We start from the raw sequence: 20,240 nt of genomic DNA on the forward strand, positions 1-20,240 counted from the left end.
TATCAGTATATAAATCTATCATTACAAGATGGTTTTCTATGAAACATGTTGTGTTTGTTGGAGCATCTGGTAACCAGTTATCCCAAGAGCTGACTAAATATATTTTTTCTGTTTCATTTGTTTCTTTTTTTTCTCCTTTTTGAGTTTTTTTAATTGGCAAATAATATTTGTACATATTCATAGGGTACATAATGATGTTTCAATACATATAATATATAGTGATTAGATCAGGGTAATTAGCATATCCATCATCTCAAACGTTTATCATTTCTTCGTGTGGGAAACATTCAATATTTGAAACTATATAATGTATTATTGTTAACTATAGTCATCCTACAGTGGTATTAAAGCTGTTTTAACTCCGACACGTAAAAAAAGCTCCTTCCATGTGAAAAGAATTAATTCACCTCCCAAAGTTGCCCAATCCTCTTCCAAGAATGGTTTATAAATTGGGAAAATTAATCACAACATATATTTAGAATAAGGAACACAGTTTTCCTCCATCCTGTTGCCTTCAGCCCCTGAAGACGCTCGATCATGAGCTTCAATTATGTCCTCACATTTGAAAAGCAAGTTAAGAGAAGAGCTAAGAATAGGTAGCAACAAAATTGTCACTATTGCCTGAGTGTTATTTCTCAGATAACACCTTCCTCCTTTACCTCCTAATGAATCAGAGACACCCTTGCCTTTCTTACATGGCCTGGGAAAATCTTAACTAACATCCCCAAGGATAGCTCAGTATAAATAAAAAGCTCTCTGTCTTATTTCTCAGAGAGATTGTTTTTGTGGTTTGTTTGTTTTGGTGCTCCCCATTACATGGCTGTGAGGAAGCTTCTGATACTAAAATAGGAAAATGTTAACAGGTATATATTGGCAATGCCCTGCTGAGCCACATTGGGGCCCGAGGCAAAAGGAGACGTTGGGAATACTGAGCCTATTTTTATTTAAGATGTTGATCTTTTATTCATCAATGATTTTTTATATTGGCCTTTATTTTCTAAAAAAAATTGCATCCAAATCTTACTTATCTCAGTTACTGAGCTTTTTGGCAGCCTCTTATGTTTTGCACCTTAGATCCAGTCCTATTTGTTAGTCATCTAGTATGTGCGTACGTGCCAAGCACTGAGAAGCAGACACAGGCCCTGCTTTCATGGACACCATACTCTAGTAGGGTCATGACATTCATAAAAAGGGTCACACAAACATATAACTATCAAGAATAGGGAGCTATTCAAGTATAGGAGAGGTACACCTTGTCTGGTCTCCTCGCATTTGCCCTGCTCACTGAAGGATGAATTCCAGTTAATGCAGTGGAGGGGCCTGGACAGCTTCAGGCAGTTTAGACCATTAGAAACTTCCTCAATTGCCTTGCTCACTAGTTATGCAAGCACTTGGTCTAGGAATGTAGGGGCCCTTATCTTAAATGAGAATCAGTCTGTCAAGCGGTAAAGCATATTTTGAATCTCTATATTTTTTTGCCCCAACCATAAGCAATTGTCCCAGTTGCTGACCTGAACTCAAGGCAATTTATAAACCAGCTTTATTTGGAGGGGCCACCAGTTGAGTCAATTATTTCTTTAGATATTGACTCAAAATTAGTAAGAGACCTTTCTTAGGTAAGACAGATTTTTTTCCCTCCTATATCTCAAACCAGTTAGTTAACTGGGGTGGGAGAAGAGATTTTTTAAAGCCAATATTTAATACGAGTTTAGTATTTAAATTGCATTTATTTGATCTCATCACAAATCTGGAGGATGTCAAGCAAAAAGGAATTCCTCTCCTAAGATCAAAGCAGCTAATTTCTTAAAAAACAAACCTTCATACAATAATAGGAAAAAGAAGTGTGTACTCAGCTCGCTTTTTATTATTCTGTATGAGATGATAACAACAAAATGCACATACATTTTTTTTCTTTAGAAGTTTAAGCAATTGTTCTACAAAAGTTTTAGATTTCCAAATTCTGTGACCTTCAGGAGAATGCTACCACCAGAATTGTCTATGCAGCGGTCCCCAACCTTTTTGGCACCAGAGACCGTTTTCATGGAAGACAATTTTTCCACGGATGGGGGTGGGGTGGGGGAATGGATGGTTTTGGGATGATTCAAGCACAATACATTTATTGTGCATTTTATTTCTATTATTACTACATTGTAATATATAATGAAATAATTACACAACTCACCCTAGTTTGGGGACCCCTAGTCTATAGCACAATTCAGTGATGTTGATTCTATGGAATTCCATTTTTTTTACTTACATTATTTTATTGGAAGTTCAAAACAACCCTATGGAAGAGGGAGAATGTGCACTTTGATTATTATTTCAAATATGAAACAGCTTTTCTCACCAATGTGTGGTAGGCTGTTAGAAATTATCAGAGGATAGAAGCTCAAACTGATTAAAAATGTTAAAGCTTTAAAAATATTTTGATTAATATTAGAGAGATATTAAAATATTTATAAATTTATGGTTATAACAAACTAAACTATATAACATCAAAATATTATACTTTAAAACTCCCAAATAAATTTAGCATGTCATTTATTTTTTTATTTTTTTACAAAAGCATAGAATAACTTCATATTAGCTTAAGAATTTTTTAATTGATCAAACATTGACAGGTATAAATTCACATTTCTGCATTCTCACACAGAAACACAGAAGACAGGGATGTATTTTTTTTTGGGGGGGGGGCAGGGTTTTTGGTCTGTCACCCAGGCTGGAGTACAGTGGCATCATCATACTTCAATGCAACCTCAAACTCCCGAGCTTAAGCAATCCTCCCGCCTTAGCCTCCTGAGTCGCTGGGACTACAGGCATGTGCCACCATACCTGGCTAATTTTTCTATTTTTTTGTAGGGATAGAGTCTTGCTATGTTGCCTAGGCTGGTCTCAAACTCCTGGCCTCAGGTGTTCCTCCCACCTCAGCCTCCCTAAGTGCTAGTATTACAAGCAAGAGCCACTGTGCCCGACCCCTGGGATGCAGATTCTGATGCCATTTTTCACTTCCCTAATGGAACATTGTACAGTAGGGAGCAGAGCCATCTTCTCAGCCACTTGTCACTTATTCCAAATGTTGGTCATCATGGTGACCTCTGTAAAAAGATGCAAGGCAGCCACACACACACAGAGCAGTAGTGTGTGCACCATGGGGAAGTCTTGCAGTTATCTCAGCATACTCTTCCTGCTGACTTCAGATCTAATCTACTAATATTAAAAGAAAATGGATTCTTCTAAATGAATCAGCATATAATATTTCATCTTTTAGGAAATCATACTATAGCATGAATATAACATTTACTAGACTTTGTAATAGAATTGAAGCCTCTTTTTATATAATAATAGCATCTGATCAAAAAAAAGAGGGGAGATGAAGAGAGTTTGATTAGTGGGTACAAATATACACTTAGATAGAATAAATAGGACCTAGTGTTCAATAGCAGAGTAGGGTAACTCTAGTTACCATTAATTGATTGTCCATTTCAAAATAGCTAAAAGAGAATAATTTGGATGTTTCTAAAGCAAAGACAAATAAGGTGATGGATATCCAAATTACTTTGATTTGATTATATTAATATATCAAATTATCACATATACCCTCAAAATATCGACATCTATTATGTATCAATAAAAATATATAAAAAGTTATAAAAATATGAACCTCTTATTCAAACATATTTAGATTCATATTTTGCCAGTTTGATTTTTGTAGACATGAATTACCACAGAACTTGCACTGTTTTTACGTTTTTTCATTTGAAAAAAATAGCTAATCTTCTCTGTATCATTCGAATTTTAGTATTTGTGCTGCTGAAGCAAGCACGACCAAACTTTCATTTAAGATAATGGAGATTTCCTTTATGGATAACAAATGAATGTTCCAATGACAAGAGCCTTTCGGTTAATAATTTGACTCTGTTGATTATTACCATCTCTGTAGAGATTATTACCCATTCAGTTTTCTGAGGATTGTATCTTCCCTGTGCTTGTGATATGAGCATTTCAGGGGTATTTTGCTCGAAGTGGCACGAAGAAAAGTCCAGATATCACCTTGCCCGAGTTAGTCATGCCTCTGTGTCATTTCATAGCTGTGGCCTCTCAGTATGTGGCTCAGTGGGAGGCAATGCCTTGGACACCTGTAGCTCTCATTCTAGCCCACAGCCTAGACAGACCTTAATACAGTCTGGTCTTTCCCAAAGCGGTCCCTTATAAAGGGGGAAGAGTGCCAAGTTATATCTACTGCTGTATTAAGTTTAACTTCATCATTTCCTTTATTGATGGTTTTTCCTATTTGGTTGTTTTATTATGAACACAGTAAATGGAACTGTTTGACTAGCTGTTGTTTCTGCTTAGCAATACATCATATCTACCATACTCAAAAAACGTGTTCAGACTATAGGGGAGTGTGCAGACATATCTAAATGAGAGTAAATTTTGTTTGAAGGACATTTAAACAATTAGGTTGAAATGCTCTGATACTAATGTTTAGATCGCCAACAGTGGTAACTGAACATCAATAATTGAAGTTACATTTGCAGCTTTAAGATATGAAAACTCTAATGTCAATAAGTTTGCAGAAAAGGCATTTGTAAGTCAACAGATAGCATTGCTAAATAAAATCCTGGCATACTGTGGTATCTAGTAACCAAGTTCTTTAAAATGTCTTACCAGTTGTACATTACTTTCAAAATATCCTTGCTATTTATGGCTGTATTGATACTAATAGTTAGAAAAAATACTTAAAAGTTGGCCTGTATTGAAACTAACAATTACTCATCTCTGTGATTAATTACCTTAAGGACATATGCAAATAGATATCAAAGGCTTCAGTGCCCTTACCCATTCAGCATAGCTGTAGTTAGAAGAAACAAGCAAACAGAAAACCCCATTAGGGTTTATACCAAGATGTTAAGGAAGTTGACTGTATTAAAAAGGGGAGTTAAATTTATTTTAGTTTTCTCTTTTTCTGTTTCTATGTTCTACAGGGAATATATATTATTTATGTAATAAAAAGGTTTTAAGAGTTACTGCCACTAGATTGTAATCAAATACATTTGTCACATGAGAATTCTTCCCTTAGCAGTGTCTTAGCTTTGAAATCCCCAGAGGACAATTGTGCATTGACTGCTAACCTGGGCATGCATAACCTGGATTTTTATCCCCTCTAGGGGCAGACAGGTTCATGGTGTCCAGTGTCTCAGAGCTGGGCTGACTATTGTGGCGCAAATGATCTAATTCCACTTGTAAAATGTGATTCTAGTTTCTTAGATTATTCCTTACTAAAGATAAAATCCCTAAAGTTACAATTCCAAGATAAATGTACTCATGAAACTTTAATATTCTGTTAAATCAGTGCTACTCAAAGTGTACAATGTAGATGGTATTGGTCTGTGACCTGTTTACCACCCATCCTCAATGAGATAAATAAGTGCAAAACTATTAAAGAGTTAGCCTTTGACCTAGTAGCTTTATTTCTGTTGCATTTAACAGTAAAATATTTGGATTGCATTGTGTGGTATTATTTTCTAATAATTGATTTTTATTTTATTTTACAAACATGTCAATTCCTAACAGATGTGAAGAAAAAAAAATAACTTTTTTTGTCACCACCTTAAACATTTAAAAAAATGGATTAGAATAATTATCACATCAAAGCTATAGGCAAAGGAACAGTATTTTTAAAACCTGAAGTGAAGACACGTGTTCTGACATTTCAAATCAACTCACTAAAACAACAGGAAAAATTATGTAAAAAGAGGTTTTTGGAATTTAGGGTTCTTATTTGTATGGGGCAAGGCCCATTGCTATTTTTGTGGTGCCTCTTGCCAAGATGGAAGAATAATGCTTGGCTTTATTTATTTAATGTTTCCAGGGCTCAGAGGATACAAAGAATCAAAAGGCTTTCCCCTGAAGATGTGGAGTCCATGAGGGACATTCTGACACGAAACATGTACCAAGTTCGACAAAGGGTGTGTATAAGCCATCTGCTTTGTCCCTATTGTGTGTCTTAGAAACCGTCCTACAGGAATCTGCTCTGGTTTACATTACCTTCTCTAAAGCAGCCTCTTGCTGAACATTTTCTCTCTGCTTAGTCTGAAGAACAGAAAGTTAATTGTCATGTTTCTGACGCCAAATTGGCACCTGTGGCATAAAAAGAGATGCAACCCCAGTTGCCGTCTCTAGGGGGCAGGCTGCCCTAGCCCTGCAGCCGGTGCTTTGCAGAAGCAGCAGGTCTCCCTGCAGCACAGCTCCTGCCCCACAGAACAAAGATGGCACCCGGACGCTCATCCAGTGGAGTTGTCTCTGTTGTATTGACTGTAACAAAGATCAGAACATTGAGGTAGTTTAGGTTAGAATATTAAGACTATAATGCTGAAAGCCTGAATAAAAGGAGACACCTTATTTCCCAATTTTGAAAATAGGTATGGAATCTATACTGGTCCTTGGGGACTTGTCCTAAGTGCATACCGAGAACATTTTGGGGTGCAATTGATGAATCTTTCGGAAGATTTGACTTAGCCAAATGATATTTAAACCTATGTCATCTAATTAGGAGTTTTTTCAAGTTTGAGGATTTGATTGTCCATCCTAATTTTGGGGTATGATTATAAGTAAATTTATTGTGAGGGCCTTTGTTTTTGTGGCTTGGTCATAGACCATAGTCTTAATGGGACTAAAAAAACGTCATCTAGTCAAAGCTCCTCATTTTCAAATTTGACACTCCCTGGTGGTCTAGTGGTTAGGATGCAGCACTCTCTCTCCCTCTCTCTCTCTCCCTCTCCCTCTCTCTCTCTCTCTCTCTCTCTCTCTCTATTTTCAAGTAGAAGATTCTTAGGTTAGTGATGTTGGTTATCTGACTAGTTCAAGGTCACAAAATAAATCCAAGTTAAGAACACAGGTCTTCCGACCACCTACCCAGGGCTCTTTCCATGACTCCAGGCTTATAAAGTCCAGTGAAAGTGAACGGTTTTGGCTTCCTGTTTCGGAAAGGTCAGTGATTAAGGGGCATGTCATTGAAAGGCCGTGCACCAGCTGAAGGACTGTATAGGTCAGCATCAATCACAGCGTGCTTAGAGTAAATTCCATGGCATTCAAATCATTCCAAGTGAAACTGTTTCAGTAAGACTATCACATCCAGCCTGAGATAAACAGATAAGAACTTCCTGGTTTGAAGAATGTGGCTGGCTTAGTGAGGGCCAGGGCCCCAAAGGGTTCAGCCATTTCTTTCTCCATGCTGATGAAGGTTGAGTTTAGGGAAAGGTCGAGAAAGGGAGCAAACATCCTAGGACTCCAGTCCAGTCTAAAATAAGGTTAACTGCTTATCCTTTTTTTTCTTCCTTAGATGCAGGATTCCAGATAGCTTCCTTTCTTCTCTGTTTATAAGTGGCCCATTCAGTCTGCCCTCTAAGAGTTCTCCCTTCTGGGCTCTGCAGTCTCTCTCTTCCTTGTTGCCCCCAAATTTGAACATGTGGGCCTCTTTTCATTGGAAGGATTTGTTGCTCAGTACCCTAGGAGTCAAATGGGGAGAACATAATTAATGAACAGAGGATGTTTGCAAGGTTGTGAGGTGGCTCTTTGCCTCCGCTTTGGCTACTTTGAGGGTGAAGCTCACCAGTCCTTCCCCTCCTGCTCTTGCTTCCTAACCCAACTTTACAGGGGTCACAAGGCTCCTCTCTCCCACTATGGTCCTCTTGCTCTCTTGAAGGAAAAGTCATCCTGAAAATGCAACTGAGGACAACTATACATCCTTCTATTTCTAGTAGACAATCTACACTTTTGAGGAATGTCAAAATGGGTGTGTATCCACCATCCAGGGCATTCTAGCATGGGTGGCAGGTGCAGGCCTGGTGGTTGGGACATTTCTCACTGATCATGTCTAGGAAGAGGTCACTTTGGGTGTCAGGAGTCACCTCAGGGCAGGGCAGAATGAGGCAGGGTTTGACTCTGGTGATGCTAATACACAGTTGATCTGAAACTTGGGTCTGCTGGCTCTGGGTACACTCCAGACACTCCTGTTTGAAGTCCTGCCCCTCCGCACACCCAGGACAGAATCCTCACGGGTGGGGAGGTTGAGGAACTGACCTCTGGAGGTTCCCAGTGGGACAACCACAGAGGAAGCTCTCTGGAACACAGGGGGGATAGAAATTGAGAAACATTCTTTCTAAACTTATAAGAAAACAAACTGGCCTTGACCCAGACTCCCAGGATAGCTCACAGATTGATGGGCAGTTCCTGGGGTGGCCTAAGTGATAAAAGTCACCCTCAGAATTTCTACATAATTTCAAAGGAGGAAAGCAAAATTTATTTAATTTCGGTTCCTTTCAGCAAATAGCAAATGAACATCTAGACTGGGCCATGCATCAGGAGCACTGCACTGAGTACGACAAAGTTCCTGCTCCCACAGGGCTCAAGGTGCAGCGGGAAACACAAGCTTTAAGCAGTAACCAACTCTTCCACTAAAGGGCAGAAATGAAGGGAGAAACGGGAAAGGATTTGCGTATATATTGCACGCCTAGAAGCTTCTATGCTCCCTGCAGGCAGGTAAAATAGAGAAGCACGTGGGTTATGGGATGTGAGCTGAAACAGAAGACCAACATCTAAGTGCTCCTTAAAGTACAGCCTCCTCCCAAGTCTAGGTGTGGGAAATTCCTACTAGCAATACATTGTATGTACACACACACATACACACATATAGATGTGCACATACAAATATGCACACACCTGGAATTCAGTTTTACATGACTTTAACGTTGAGAAAAAATTATAAAAGTTTATCTCCATATTCTTGATTCTTAATTGTTAATTTTTTGTGATAGTGTCAATTATCATTTTTAATATTAAAATGCACTTAGTTTAAGGTCTGTCATTAATGATGATAGATAAGAATCCGTATTTCAAACTGTCTTCAAAATTCAATTTTTGGGTCCAAATTCTTTTCAGATCAGTTAATTTTTCAAAAGTAGATTGATAAAGAGCTCCTCTTAGGAAAAGGAAAAAGTCAGCTTTGCTGCTTCTTCTTTGTTCCCTTGGCTTTCAGCGTATGGCTTCCTTATGGACCTACTCTTAGACAACTATGTATTTTGTGAGGATTCATGTAGTTAATAGAGCATGACAACCACAAAGCTCCTTAACTGGACACATACACACTAAAACACAAATGGTAAGCTGAAAGCCACTGAAACCAGTGAGAACACTGTCGTCAACACTTGATCATGTATGGACCAGGTCAGGGCCCATGATAAATCCATAGATTAAGTACTAATAAAGCTTGATCTCTTTTGTATTTTTTGGATAAAAATAAGTAGAAATAGAAGTATTAGTATTTTCTTTACTCACCCTGTGGGTCTTCTCATGGCACCCCTTGGAGTGTGCATCCCCCACCTAAGAGATACGGGGCCTGGAGGATGGAGTCTGCTCTTTGCAGGTTGTCCACAGCCTGGCCCTGGACCCTCCTTGCCCCACCAGTCTCCCTCTTACCACACTTTAAAGTACATACTTGGTTTTCCCGTGGTCACACACACATTCCCGGCTCTTTTGCAGTGTCCCTTCCTACAGCCCTAAGCTGGGTAACAGCTCATGTCTTAGCTGCTGTGTTCCCTTTTCCTGGAACTTATCCCCAGGATAAGACCCACTCATCTTGCACGACTCAACTCAGTGCAATGAGCCTGTCCCATGCAAGACGTGATGAAATGCCCTTCGTCTGTGTTCTGCAATTCCCTGATGACCCCAATATCTCATTACCTACCTAAACACATAACCTTATATCCTTATTTCGTTGACTCTCCCAGGAGACTATAAGCCTTTTGAAGACCAGAATTCTAATTTTTTCCTTTCTTAATCCTGTGCCTGGCACACAAAACATTTGCTCTACTGCAGTCGAGTTCAGTTGCACTGACTGACCCCGTCAAAGCGTCCATCATCCGGGAGGGAGGGCACTGGCAGCACCTCTCCCGTCACCCAGCAGGACTTTGTGGTTTATCAGAGTGCAATGTGTCACCTACTGACCCCAGAGAACAGGGCACTCACGGGTGAACCTCGAGTGAGCAACAAGGGGAAGAAGAAATTCTAGTTAAGCCCTTTGTCATCTGTCTGAGGACTGACCGATGTTGGCCTATGGTCCAGGATGAGTTTTCGCTGCCTGGGATAAGGACAAGGAAGACATTTGTCATAAAGCTAAATTGATTCAATTTGAAGGACTATTTTATTAAATCCAAATGCCCAGGAACCACTGGCCTGACATAAGAAACCTGACGTGGGAAAGAAAGCGTAAATATGGAGCAGCCCAAGTCTGTGGGTACCTTGGGGGGGACCGCTGCAAGGAAAACAGAGCAAGGGCACAGGCTCCAGACACAGCTCTGCCCTGAGAGCGGTGACCTCAGGTCACAGATTTTCTTCTCGGGGCTGAGGTTTGCAAACGCTCCGCGGAGCTCCAGGGTGCCTGCCTGCTCTAGCAGCGTGAGGTTCGTGATGTTTCCACAGCTGGAGAAGTCCTCGTGTATTTGACATTGCGTTCTCTCTGCAGACCCTGTCCTACAACAAATACAACCTCAAACCCCAAACAAGTGAGAAGCAGGCTAAAGAGATTCTGATCCGCCGCCAGAACACCTTACGGGAGAGCACGAGGAAAGGCCACAGCCTGCCCTGGGGAAAGCCGGTATGCTGGGGACCGTGGGTGTGGACGGGACATTCCTTCAGGTGCAAAGGTGTGTCACCTGGGAACTGAGCCTGTCCCTGTACAGGGTCTCCTCAGGTGAATGACCATCAATATTTAGACAAATAACACCCTGAATTTGTTGCTGGAGACGTACAAAGGCAAGAGCGTGCAGGATGCCAAGGCACCTCCTTCTCTGGGCCCTTCTCTGGCCGAGGTGTCTGCCCATGGGGTGCTGCCCTTAGGGGGGTCAGGGATGGCTGCTCGCCCACTGGCATGTCAGCTCCCCCCAGCCCCAGTGTGGCTGTGGGAGTAACTTGGAGAGGTTGATAATGGGCATCTTATCACGAGAGGGAAAGGAAATACACATTAAAGACTGAAGGGTTCTGCGGTCTTGAAGCAGAAGTAACTGACAGCCAGTTATCCCAACAAGGTGCTGCAGTACAGGGCTTTGTTCTTCACTGTATTTGCATGGGAAGCTCTCACTTGCAGTGGCTCATTCTGCTTTTTCTTTCTATTTGCTACTTACAGGCTGGCACCAAAAACATCCGCTACCTCTCCTTTCCCTACAGCACCTACAGCAATCCTCCGTCTGCGGGAAGAGACGTGAGGGCCGCTGAATCCACAGGTAACTGCATGCTGGCCGCTCCGATTCTTGTCCTGTAAAGTCAGATGGCAAATATTTGAGGGTTTGTGGGCTGAGAGGCGAAATCAGGAACATTATGCAGGTTACTTATATGACGAGCAAATCAAGAAAACGACTTCTTTTATGAATGAAATTCAGAAATTTATTTATGGACATTGAAATTTGAATTTCACATAATTTATACTTGTCATGAAATATTATCCTCTTTTAATTTTTAGCTCACAGTCCATACAAAAAGAAGCAGCAGGCCAGATATGGCCCAAGGGTCATCATTTGCTGACCCCTGTCTTGAAGAAATGTAATAAAAGGGGCACTTTATTGAAGTTGTGGTATTCGCCCACAGTTTAAATATGAGCAGAATTCTCCAAAGTCGGTTAAGTTTTACTAAAATGATTTCATCAAATTTTACTGATTAAATGTTTCCCATTTAATATTTAATTCTTAAATAGGAGTCTTGGAATTATTGAAACTGCTTATTATTCTAATAAAAGCCAACTTACTATTTTAAAAATGTATGTACAAAATTCTTTTCTATTAACAAAAGGTGACTTGTAATATATACAGTATGCCATGTTATCTCTTTTGATTTTCCTAATTTTTTAAGTTTTAAAATCACATTGGAAATTCAAGGAAAGTAAACCATAGGATTTTATAATTAAATCTTCAAAGAGTAAATGTTAACTATTCTTTAAAATACAACTTTTTTTCTGATTTAAAAACATGCTTGATGCAAAATCAAAATCAACCTGTAGAGAAAAGCATGAAAAAGAAAGTTTAAAGTACATGAAAATCCGACACCCAGATAAAATCTCCATCTCCATAGGCTCTTTTGGCAAGCATCCTTCTATAATTCTTTTCACACCTGCCTAACCTGTACATTACCCATACCTGATACCCCCCCCCAAAATCACAAAAACAGCATCATATTATACATAAAATCAAAGTATATTCATTGTTTTGTAATTTTTATAAATTGCTAAGTTCACTCAACAATGTCATAGATTTTCATGTTACTAGATATGAATCTAATACTCATTTTAATGATTGAATAATAGTCAATTATATAAAAGTACCATGGCTTATTTAGCTAATTCCTAATTAATAAATACTTAAGGTTTTTTAATTTTTAATAAATATAAGCAATGATATGTAGTAAGCACCCCTGGATCACTTGTGATCGAGTTTTGCACAAATAACCAATTATTTGTTAAGTATATTTGCCTGGAAGTGAAATTTTGAGGTCAAAAATCACATATATTTAAATTTTTACCTATTTTGCCAAAATGCCATCTGTAAAAGTTATCCCAGAAATTTACACTCACACTGATAGTCTATAAGAATGGTCTTTTCCCAAAATGTTTACCATTTCTGAGCTGTTGTCAAAGTTTTGCGTAATCTATGATATGATAGCACAAAATTTATATACCTGTTTCATTTTCATATGAATCTCTTTTATTTTTAGTGAGGTTGAACATCTTTCATATTTTGAAGACAACTCTATTTCTTTTGGGGAATTTTCTGTTTATGCCTTTGCCCATTTTTTTCTATTTGGTTGTTGATTTTCTTTAAATGAATTTGAACAACTTTTTATAAAAAGGATATCAACCATCCATTTTATCTCCTATTTGTTGCCAATGATTTTTCCTCACATTTCACATTTATGTTTTAGTGTTCAAATATATTTGCCCTTCAGAAATTTGTTATTAAATCTGCTCTGTTTTCCACAGAAAAATTAGAAAATGATTCACCCAATTTTTTTCAGTGAGAATTGTAGTCGTTTAATTCGCCCATTTAAATTGCAACCCATCCGAGACTTATCTGTGTGTAAGGCTTAAGACCAGGATGCACTTCAGGTTGTTTGCAAATGGCTGTGCTCCTGTTCCACTACCATCTTGTCCTCCAACATGAAATGTCACCTTTGTTGTACTAAAGTCATTTATCCTGGAGAGAGTTTTGGACTCTCTATTCTATCTGTTGATCTAGTCATCAATTCCCAGAACACAACCTAGTAACTAGTATTATTCTATGTTGTCATCGAGCTATTCTATGAACAAAAGCAAACAGAAAAACAAGAGAGTACCAGATAGACATAGGGTGTAAGATATATTAATTTTTTTAAAGAAATCTTCCTGTTAAAAATAATATGGCACATTTCTTGTTGTTTGAGTGACTAGAAAATGAGAAAGTGTCACAGTTATTTCCTACAAGATGAACATCAATACTGCACAACTGTGGTAGCAGGAGATGACCATGGAGCAGCCTCACCTGAGCACTAACATACAAGTCTTAAGCATTATAAATGAAATACAGCAGAACATTAAGGGAATAATACACCTTGCAAAGTGGGATTTATTCCAGAAGGTGAGGGTTGTTTAACATTTGCAAATGTATTTACAGTATTTGCCTGGTTGCAGGATCCTACCATTTCAATAGATGCCCTCACAAAAGGGCATCTCACTCAAACTTTCCCTAAAACCCATAACATGCCAGGAAAACATATATAAGACCTATATGAAGAAAAAATAAAATTCTATTTCTCCACATTGTTGTTTGCTGTCTGTAAAGGGGATAATGTTGGCATCTCCCACATACAATTGTATTATCTGGAGTGAGGCCAGTCACATACAAACAGCTACATGCATGAACAGGACACATGAAGTTGTTAGAACAGGATCTGGAACCAAGTAGATGTGCAGGAAACATTAGTCATTGCCACTATTGAGGGGCATTAAAGACATCTTAACATGCATAGCTATAGGTGTTTTTGGAAAGGAAGACAGCGCTTTAACATGTCAGTTCTATGAATTAATCTAGACTTGGAATGAAATGTTTCCCAGTGATTTTTTTTTTCTCTCAAATGTGCTCAACTGGTTCTGAGTTTCATCTAGGTGAGCAAAGAGAATAGATAAATTAGAAGTCTGAGAAGGAAAAGTAATGAACTGGCACTTGTATTACCAGTTATCCTTAAAAAGTTTTAAAGAATTATAATAACGATCAAGGTGAGACTGAGACAGTCCTGTGTACCGAGGCAAAACTGATGGTAAGAATCCACCTTCTCTTCAAACCTGAAGTCTTTTTGCAGCAGGACAAGGTCAGATAATACCTGGAGGGCCTCTAGGGGGGACCACAGAGGGTCTCGTTCCACAGACAGTCTGTGGCCAACCAGCCTGAGCCTCGGAGAACGTGTCCCTTCCTAGCTCCCCTTCACCCTCCAGGGTCAGGACTTTCCTTGCTCTGAACGTTTGGGAACTCCACGCTGGTTTGGGGGACTCCGCATGCTCTTCCAAGGCTCCTTTGCCTGTGGGGTCGCTTGGTGTTATAATTAAAAGATCTCACCTCAAACCCCTTCTATGTCCAGAGGCTGCTTAAAATCCATGTGCATTGGGGGAGATGAAAAAGCTCTGGGGTTGAATGGTGGTGAAGATTGCACAACAATGTGAATGCACCTAATGCCACTGAACTGTAAGCTCGTGCGGGTTGTGTCAGGTAGTCCATCATTGGCTGTGTGTTTGGCTCTCTCCTGCCCCAAGCAGAAGCACTTTCCCTATTTCTCCATCCGCCCCAGGGTGTCCACGTCCAGAAGGTAACCATGTCAGTCAGGCACAAGGTAAAAGATCAAATAATCAGGTTTTGCTGTGTGCGCTCCCTGGAACTGCGCTTCCTGGGTGCTCACCTGGAGGAGGGTTATACAAAGAAGGAAAAGCCGATCCTTACCCTTCCTCTTTCCTCCTTCCCGCTTTCTAGCCAGCTTCTCCCTCACATTTTGGGCAGATCTAGTCACTTAAGTTGAGTAAAACCTTTCAGGTCACGTGCCCAAGCCTCTTCCTGGTGTTTGGATCCCACTTTGTAGCACCCCAGAAGGTGGTCAAGAGACCATGGCTAGAATGTGTCTCTTGATGGGGAGCTCCCACTCCTGAGGAATGGTCCCACCTAGAGAAGGAGCAGGGTTTGGGGAGCAGAAGCCCCCAGGCTGTTGTTTTCTTAGCCAGTGCTCCAAGCACCAAAGGATCAAGAGGAACTCTGGTCCCAGCCGCATCGTAGAGGGAAGCCATGGGAAAAAATTGACATGTATAGTAATCAATGTTGTCTCTATTGAAAGTGGTTTATTCCCCTCTCAACTTCCAAGCTTCTCAGGTCACATTTTGGAAAAACATTATTGGGCAGGATATTTTAAGACTTTTTGGCGTCCCACATTCTGAACACATTTTGTCAAGTGTCAATCTTTGGGCATATTCTTTCTAGCTGTGGGTTTTTGTTTTCTTTTGGTTTTGTTTTAGGAGGAAGTAGAGAGTGGAAGAGAGAACATGGCTTTCCGATTCAAATATAAATGTCTGAAAATCCCTAAATTCTCAGGAGAATATTTAAAGGGAAAATAAATTTATAAGGTTAAAACATTGAGAAAATGAGAATAAATGAGATATGTGAAATATATTCCTTTGAAGATGTATGCACATTGAAGCAGGGAAAAGGCAAGGCCTTAGGCCTGGGTTAGGGTTACGTAGTGGATAGCAGGCACTGATGGCTCCTCCTGTCAAGACGTGGCCCTGCCCACCTGCGCATGGCATATGCAAAGAAGAATTCGCAGCTGGACAGGCTCTGCTCTAACTCCAGTCCTTTCTCCACCAGCTGTGTGATATTGAACATCGCTTAACCTCGTGAAACCTCAGCCACTTTACTTATGAAATGAGAGCCATAATTTTATTCATCTCAAAGGGCCATAAGGAGGATTCAATGGATGATATACGTAAAATGATTAGCACAGTGACAGGCACATAGTAAGTTCTCAATGAATGGAAGTTCCCATCGTGATCTTTGCCATCAGGTGACAGCCACATCTGTTCACCGGCTTACTCCTGAAAGGAGAGCATCCAGTCACTCCCTGGTCTCTGCTGTGGCTCCTTTGTAACCCCATTTCTCCAAGATTGGCTTTTTCAAACTCAAAGAAATGAAATTCAGAGGTAATGCTTTCTAGTAATGATCAATTTAAAAACAAACTAAGATAAAACCAACCCCATGCACATGTGGCCATACCATATAACCTTCAGTTTAGCATTGGCTTTGGACAAGGAAAAGCATATTTATGCCCTGTAGTCCATGTCTATGACCAGTTGATCTGATTTTGTAAAAAGATACTACCTTACTTACCTGCAGAAAACTGGCTTGATACAGTTTTCCACGCATTTCCATTTATTTGTAACATTGCACTTATAGCTTCTATGCTCCTGCGCACTTGGGGTAGTGGCTTAGAAAAGGGAAAATCATGCAGATAAGAGCTGGACCATCACAGGGAGAGCTTTGCTTCACTCTGGGTTCTTGCCATCTGGATATTGTCTTACCTCTAATCTTACATCTTGTTTTTTGCCCTCCTTGTCATGATGTTTTCCTAGATGATGACAGCAGTGATCCAGGAGTCCTGTCCATCAAATTCAGCACACCCTCTCGGGTTTCATCACTTCAGAGAAGACGACAGACACAAGAAGTCATCCCGATGAGGAGACTGCACAGAGGAGGGAAGACATTCAACTTCAGTTATCAAAGAAGTGCAAGCCAAGAAGAGGACGTGGGAGCAGGCAGGAGGGCAGCTTTAGGGCCTAAACCACTGTTTCACACAGTGGATGAGGAGTATGAATCTGGAGGGGAGAGTGAGGAAGAGTCCTCAGCAGTTGGGTCCAGATGGACAGCAGACCACGGACTCAGCAGGGAACACCACAAATCCCACAGTCCTTTGCTCCAAAGAAAATAGTGTTACTGTTTCTGTGTTTTTCAACAGTCCATCTCCCTATTATTGTGAAAGGAGGATTTTCGGAGTTCAGAGGAGAGCTGTTGAGTTCACCATTTTGGTGCTATTACATATGTATCTACCAGAGGCAGGAAGATTTTTCAGAAGGCTGGGAGCAGACTCGTGGGCTGTGCCATATTCTTAGTTGGTATACCTTTGCAGGTGAAGTCCCTGTCAGTGGGAGAAGTTAATCACCCCAGGAATTAGTCACCAAGAATTCCTAAGAACTCTCTATCAAGAATGATCCATCTCATATACTGAGATACAGGTGTGACTGGTCAGTAATTCACGTGAACTATATGCATGTGGAGCTTGTAATCCAATTAGACCCAAATAGGGCTTTGAAGCCACATGGCTCAACCCCTGTGTTTACAGACAAGGATGCCTTGTCCAAGGTCTCAAGAGTTTATAGTCTGCCTTCACTCCTAAGTCAATGCATTTGATTCTGAGTTTGATAGTCAACATGCAATAATTGTTTCAACAGAGAGAAAAAATTTGTTATAACATTGCTATATTTAATCAGTAGCAATGATAGATGTGATACACACTATAGGATTAATCTGTGAACAATGGGCTTACAGTATGTTTTATAATTGGAATATTTACTTAAAACACAAATATTAGAAACAAAACAGCCATAAACATAGTTTAATGGCAATGATATGGACAACAGATAATCATTAGATGTGCATTTGTAGGGTGTGATGTTTTGCCCTAGGATTTGAAACTATTTTCCAATTTAATTTTCCATCTTCCTCATCCTCAAATTTGACCTTGAATCTCACACTCCAGCTCTCCAATTTTATGAGACTACTTTATCTTTCCTCCCTTCTTCCCTTCTCTTCCACCTTCCTTCTCTTCTATCTGGCCTGTGGGTTAACAAACATTTATTAAGTGTTATTTATTATCCCAAATGACTAACCTATGATACCCAATTAACCAAATATCCTTTTACCATTACTATTTTGGGCATCTCTACCATCCCCAACTGATGTAATCTTCTGCATCCTTGGAGACCACAATCAAGTGCACCCTGCTCCCTGGACCTGCCTCGAACCCCTGCCTTATCCCTCTGTGCTGCCATAGCCCTTTGGATGTGCCATGGAACTTGTCTGTGAATTGTGCTTATACATGTACATGTGGGTCTGTTCTGGTGGTCTGTGGCCTGAAGGACAGGGAGGATAGTTTGTTCATTTTAAATTTAAATTTTATCTTTTTATTCATTGTAGTTTTTTATCTTATTGCTTTACCTTTTTTGTATTTTTTGGCTCTTAGAAATTTTTTCTCTTAGTTGTCATAGTGCCTTGTACAGGGTAGATTATCTATCTATATCACTCAGGTTCCTGCTGCAGTGGCAGAAATGGCCACCAAAGAAGCCCATTTTCTTCTTCCGAATCTGAAATATAACGCTGCTTCTAAATTGCCCAAATATCTTGATTTTAATAAAAATGATACAGTACCAAATAATAGTACTCAGCCCAAAGGGATAGAAGCACATATAAAACTCAGGGATCTCTGTTTCTTTCTTTTTGTTTAAACAAACAAGCAATCAAAAGCAACAGAAAAATCTTTATTCCCCATGAGAGGGAGGCAGTGAGTCATTATCCTTAAACCGTAGACGAAGATACAGCCACAGGGAAGAGTCATCAGAATTTGCCTTTCCTGTGCCAGAAGTATAAGTGTTTCTTGAGAGCTGAAGAGTGCTATGTCCCTTGCAGAACTCTATCCACATGATAACAGAAATAAGAATTGTGAAGGCCCCTTCCCAGAGCAGCCAGCAAGGCCTAAGGATTAGTGGAATCCACTCTGCAACCCTGGTGCCATTAAGGTGAGGCATGGTAGGATTTAGAAGAGTAGATTGGAACTTGCTCCTTTAATTGGTAGAAGCCATATGGAGTTGTTTTCCCTGAAGACATTTGTTCGTCTAAACACTGGTTGGCCATGGCTACCCAAGCCTGGGAAGTGGCCCTGAGCTCCTGCCTGAAATATGTGGCAGGTGCAGGGCCTCAGTGACCCTGGTGGCTCTGTGGGAGTTGGAGAGCTGACAGCCAAAATGGCACCTTTATTTGATCATCCAGTATCGTTTCAAAATGCAGCATGATCTGCTCTCCCCTCCATGCTCTTCTGAGCGGCAGCCCACTTTGAAGATTGGTTGAGTATACAGCAGGTACCCCAGAAATGCTGTGATTGTCGATTTCATGTGATGAATTTTTCCTACAGGCACCAAGCAGAGAGACAGAAGGAGTTTCATCTTAGGTGTAGAAGAAGGCTGGTTCTTGTTCCCTAGTCACCTCTGGGAGGAAATGAAATCGCATAAGGATTCCTGTCCTAGGTCTGTCTTCTGGTCCACTAAGCAGTCACCATTCTCTGCTAATAGCCCCAAAGAATTTCTCTTCTATCTTCAACCTCAAAAAATCAGATGCACAACATACAACATCCCAATTTCCTTCTATGAGTTTTTGTTTTATTTTTAACTTTCTGAAAGCTATTTATATTGTTAGTCTGAAGGGTCTTGGGTCTCAGTGAATCCTGAAGTTGAGTAAAGTAATGTTTTATGTTTCCCATACAGCAGCCTTCCACCTTAAAGATTTTCCACATGTTTTCTGGTGTTTGAAATAGATATGGCAGACACGCTGATTCATCCTCCTCTGACGTGATGCTGTGGGCACCTCCCTGTCTTTAGTACACTTGATAAAAGAGAAGCAGTGGCCACAGGTGGGAATCTGCTCCAACAAATTGGAGAAGGAGATTCTGGACACTATGATGCTGCCTTCTTTCTTTTCTTTCTCCCATACAGGCTGTATACTTCTATGCCTTTCTTCTTAAAAAAGTTAAAGGGTCATAAGAGGTAGAGCTGCAATTACCACCCGATTTCTGTGATAGAATTACCATTCCTATCAAGAGCTGGCTACCAAGGCTGATGTGCAGGCAGAATTCAAGTCTTCGCCTGAAGTGTTGATTTCCCCCTGCAGAGAAGCACCCTGAACACGTCCTCCCTTGCCAGGATGCCTGCCCCTCTGACCATTTAGGTTTCAAATAAATACAGTTAGTTCAGAGCTCAGGCTCTGAAGTCAGGCCACTTTTAGCTGTGAGACTTTGGGCAAGTTAATTATCATTTTTAAGCTGAAATCTACCAATTGACAAAAGAGGGTAATAATTTTGTC

General features: G+C 40.2%; 1 protein-coding gene across 1 annotated transcript in view; it reads left to right on the top strand.

The window, feature by feature from the left end:
• Positions 1 to 17,649, top strand: part of SLC9A4 (solute carrier family 9 member A4) — a 57,536-nt gene extending 39,887 nt beyond the window's left edge. Inside the window, exons 9-12 of the mRNA XM_045550325.1 lie at positions 5,873 to 5,969; positions 10,523 to 10,654; positions 11,183 to 11,279; positions 16,685 to 17,649. Of these exons, the coding sequence (XP_045406281.1) occupies positions 5,873 to 5,969; positions 10,523 to 10,654; positions 11,183 to 11,279; positions 16,685 to 17,040 (682 nt within the window). The 3' untranslated portion in view covers positions 17,041 to 17,649. The remainder of the gene's footprint in view (positions 1 to 5,872; positions 5,970 to 10,522; positions 10,655 to 11,182; positions 11,280 to 16,684) is intronic.
• Positions 17,650 to 20,240: the final 2,591 nt, after the last annotated feature.

Source organism: Lemur catta, chromosome 4, assembly GCF_020740605.2.
Source record: "Lemur catta isolate mLemCat1 chromosome 4, mLemCat1.pri, whole genome shotgun sequence".
In the NCBI taxonomy this organism is placed as follows: Eukaryota; Metazoa; Chordata; class Mammalia; order Primates; family Lemuridae; genus Lemur; species Lemur catta.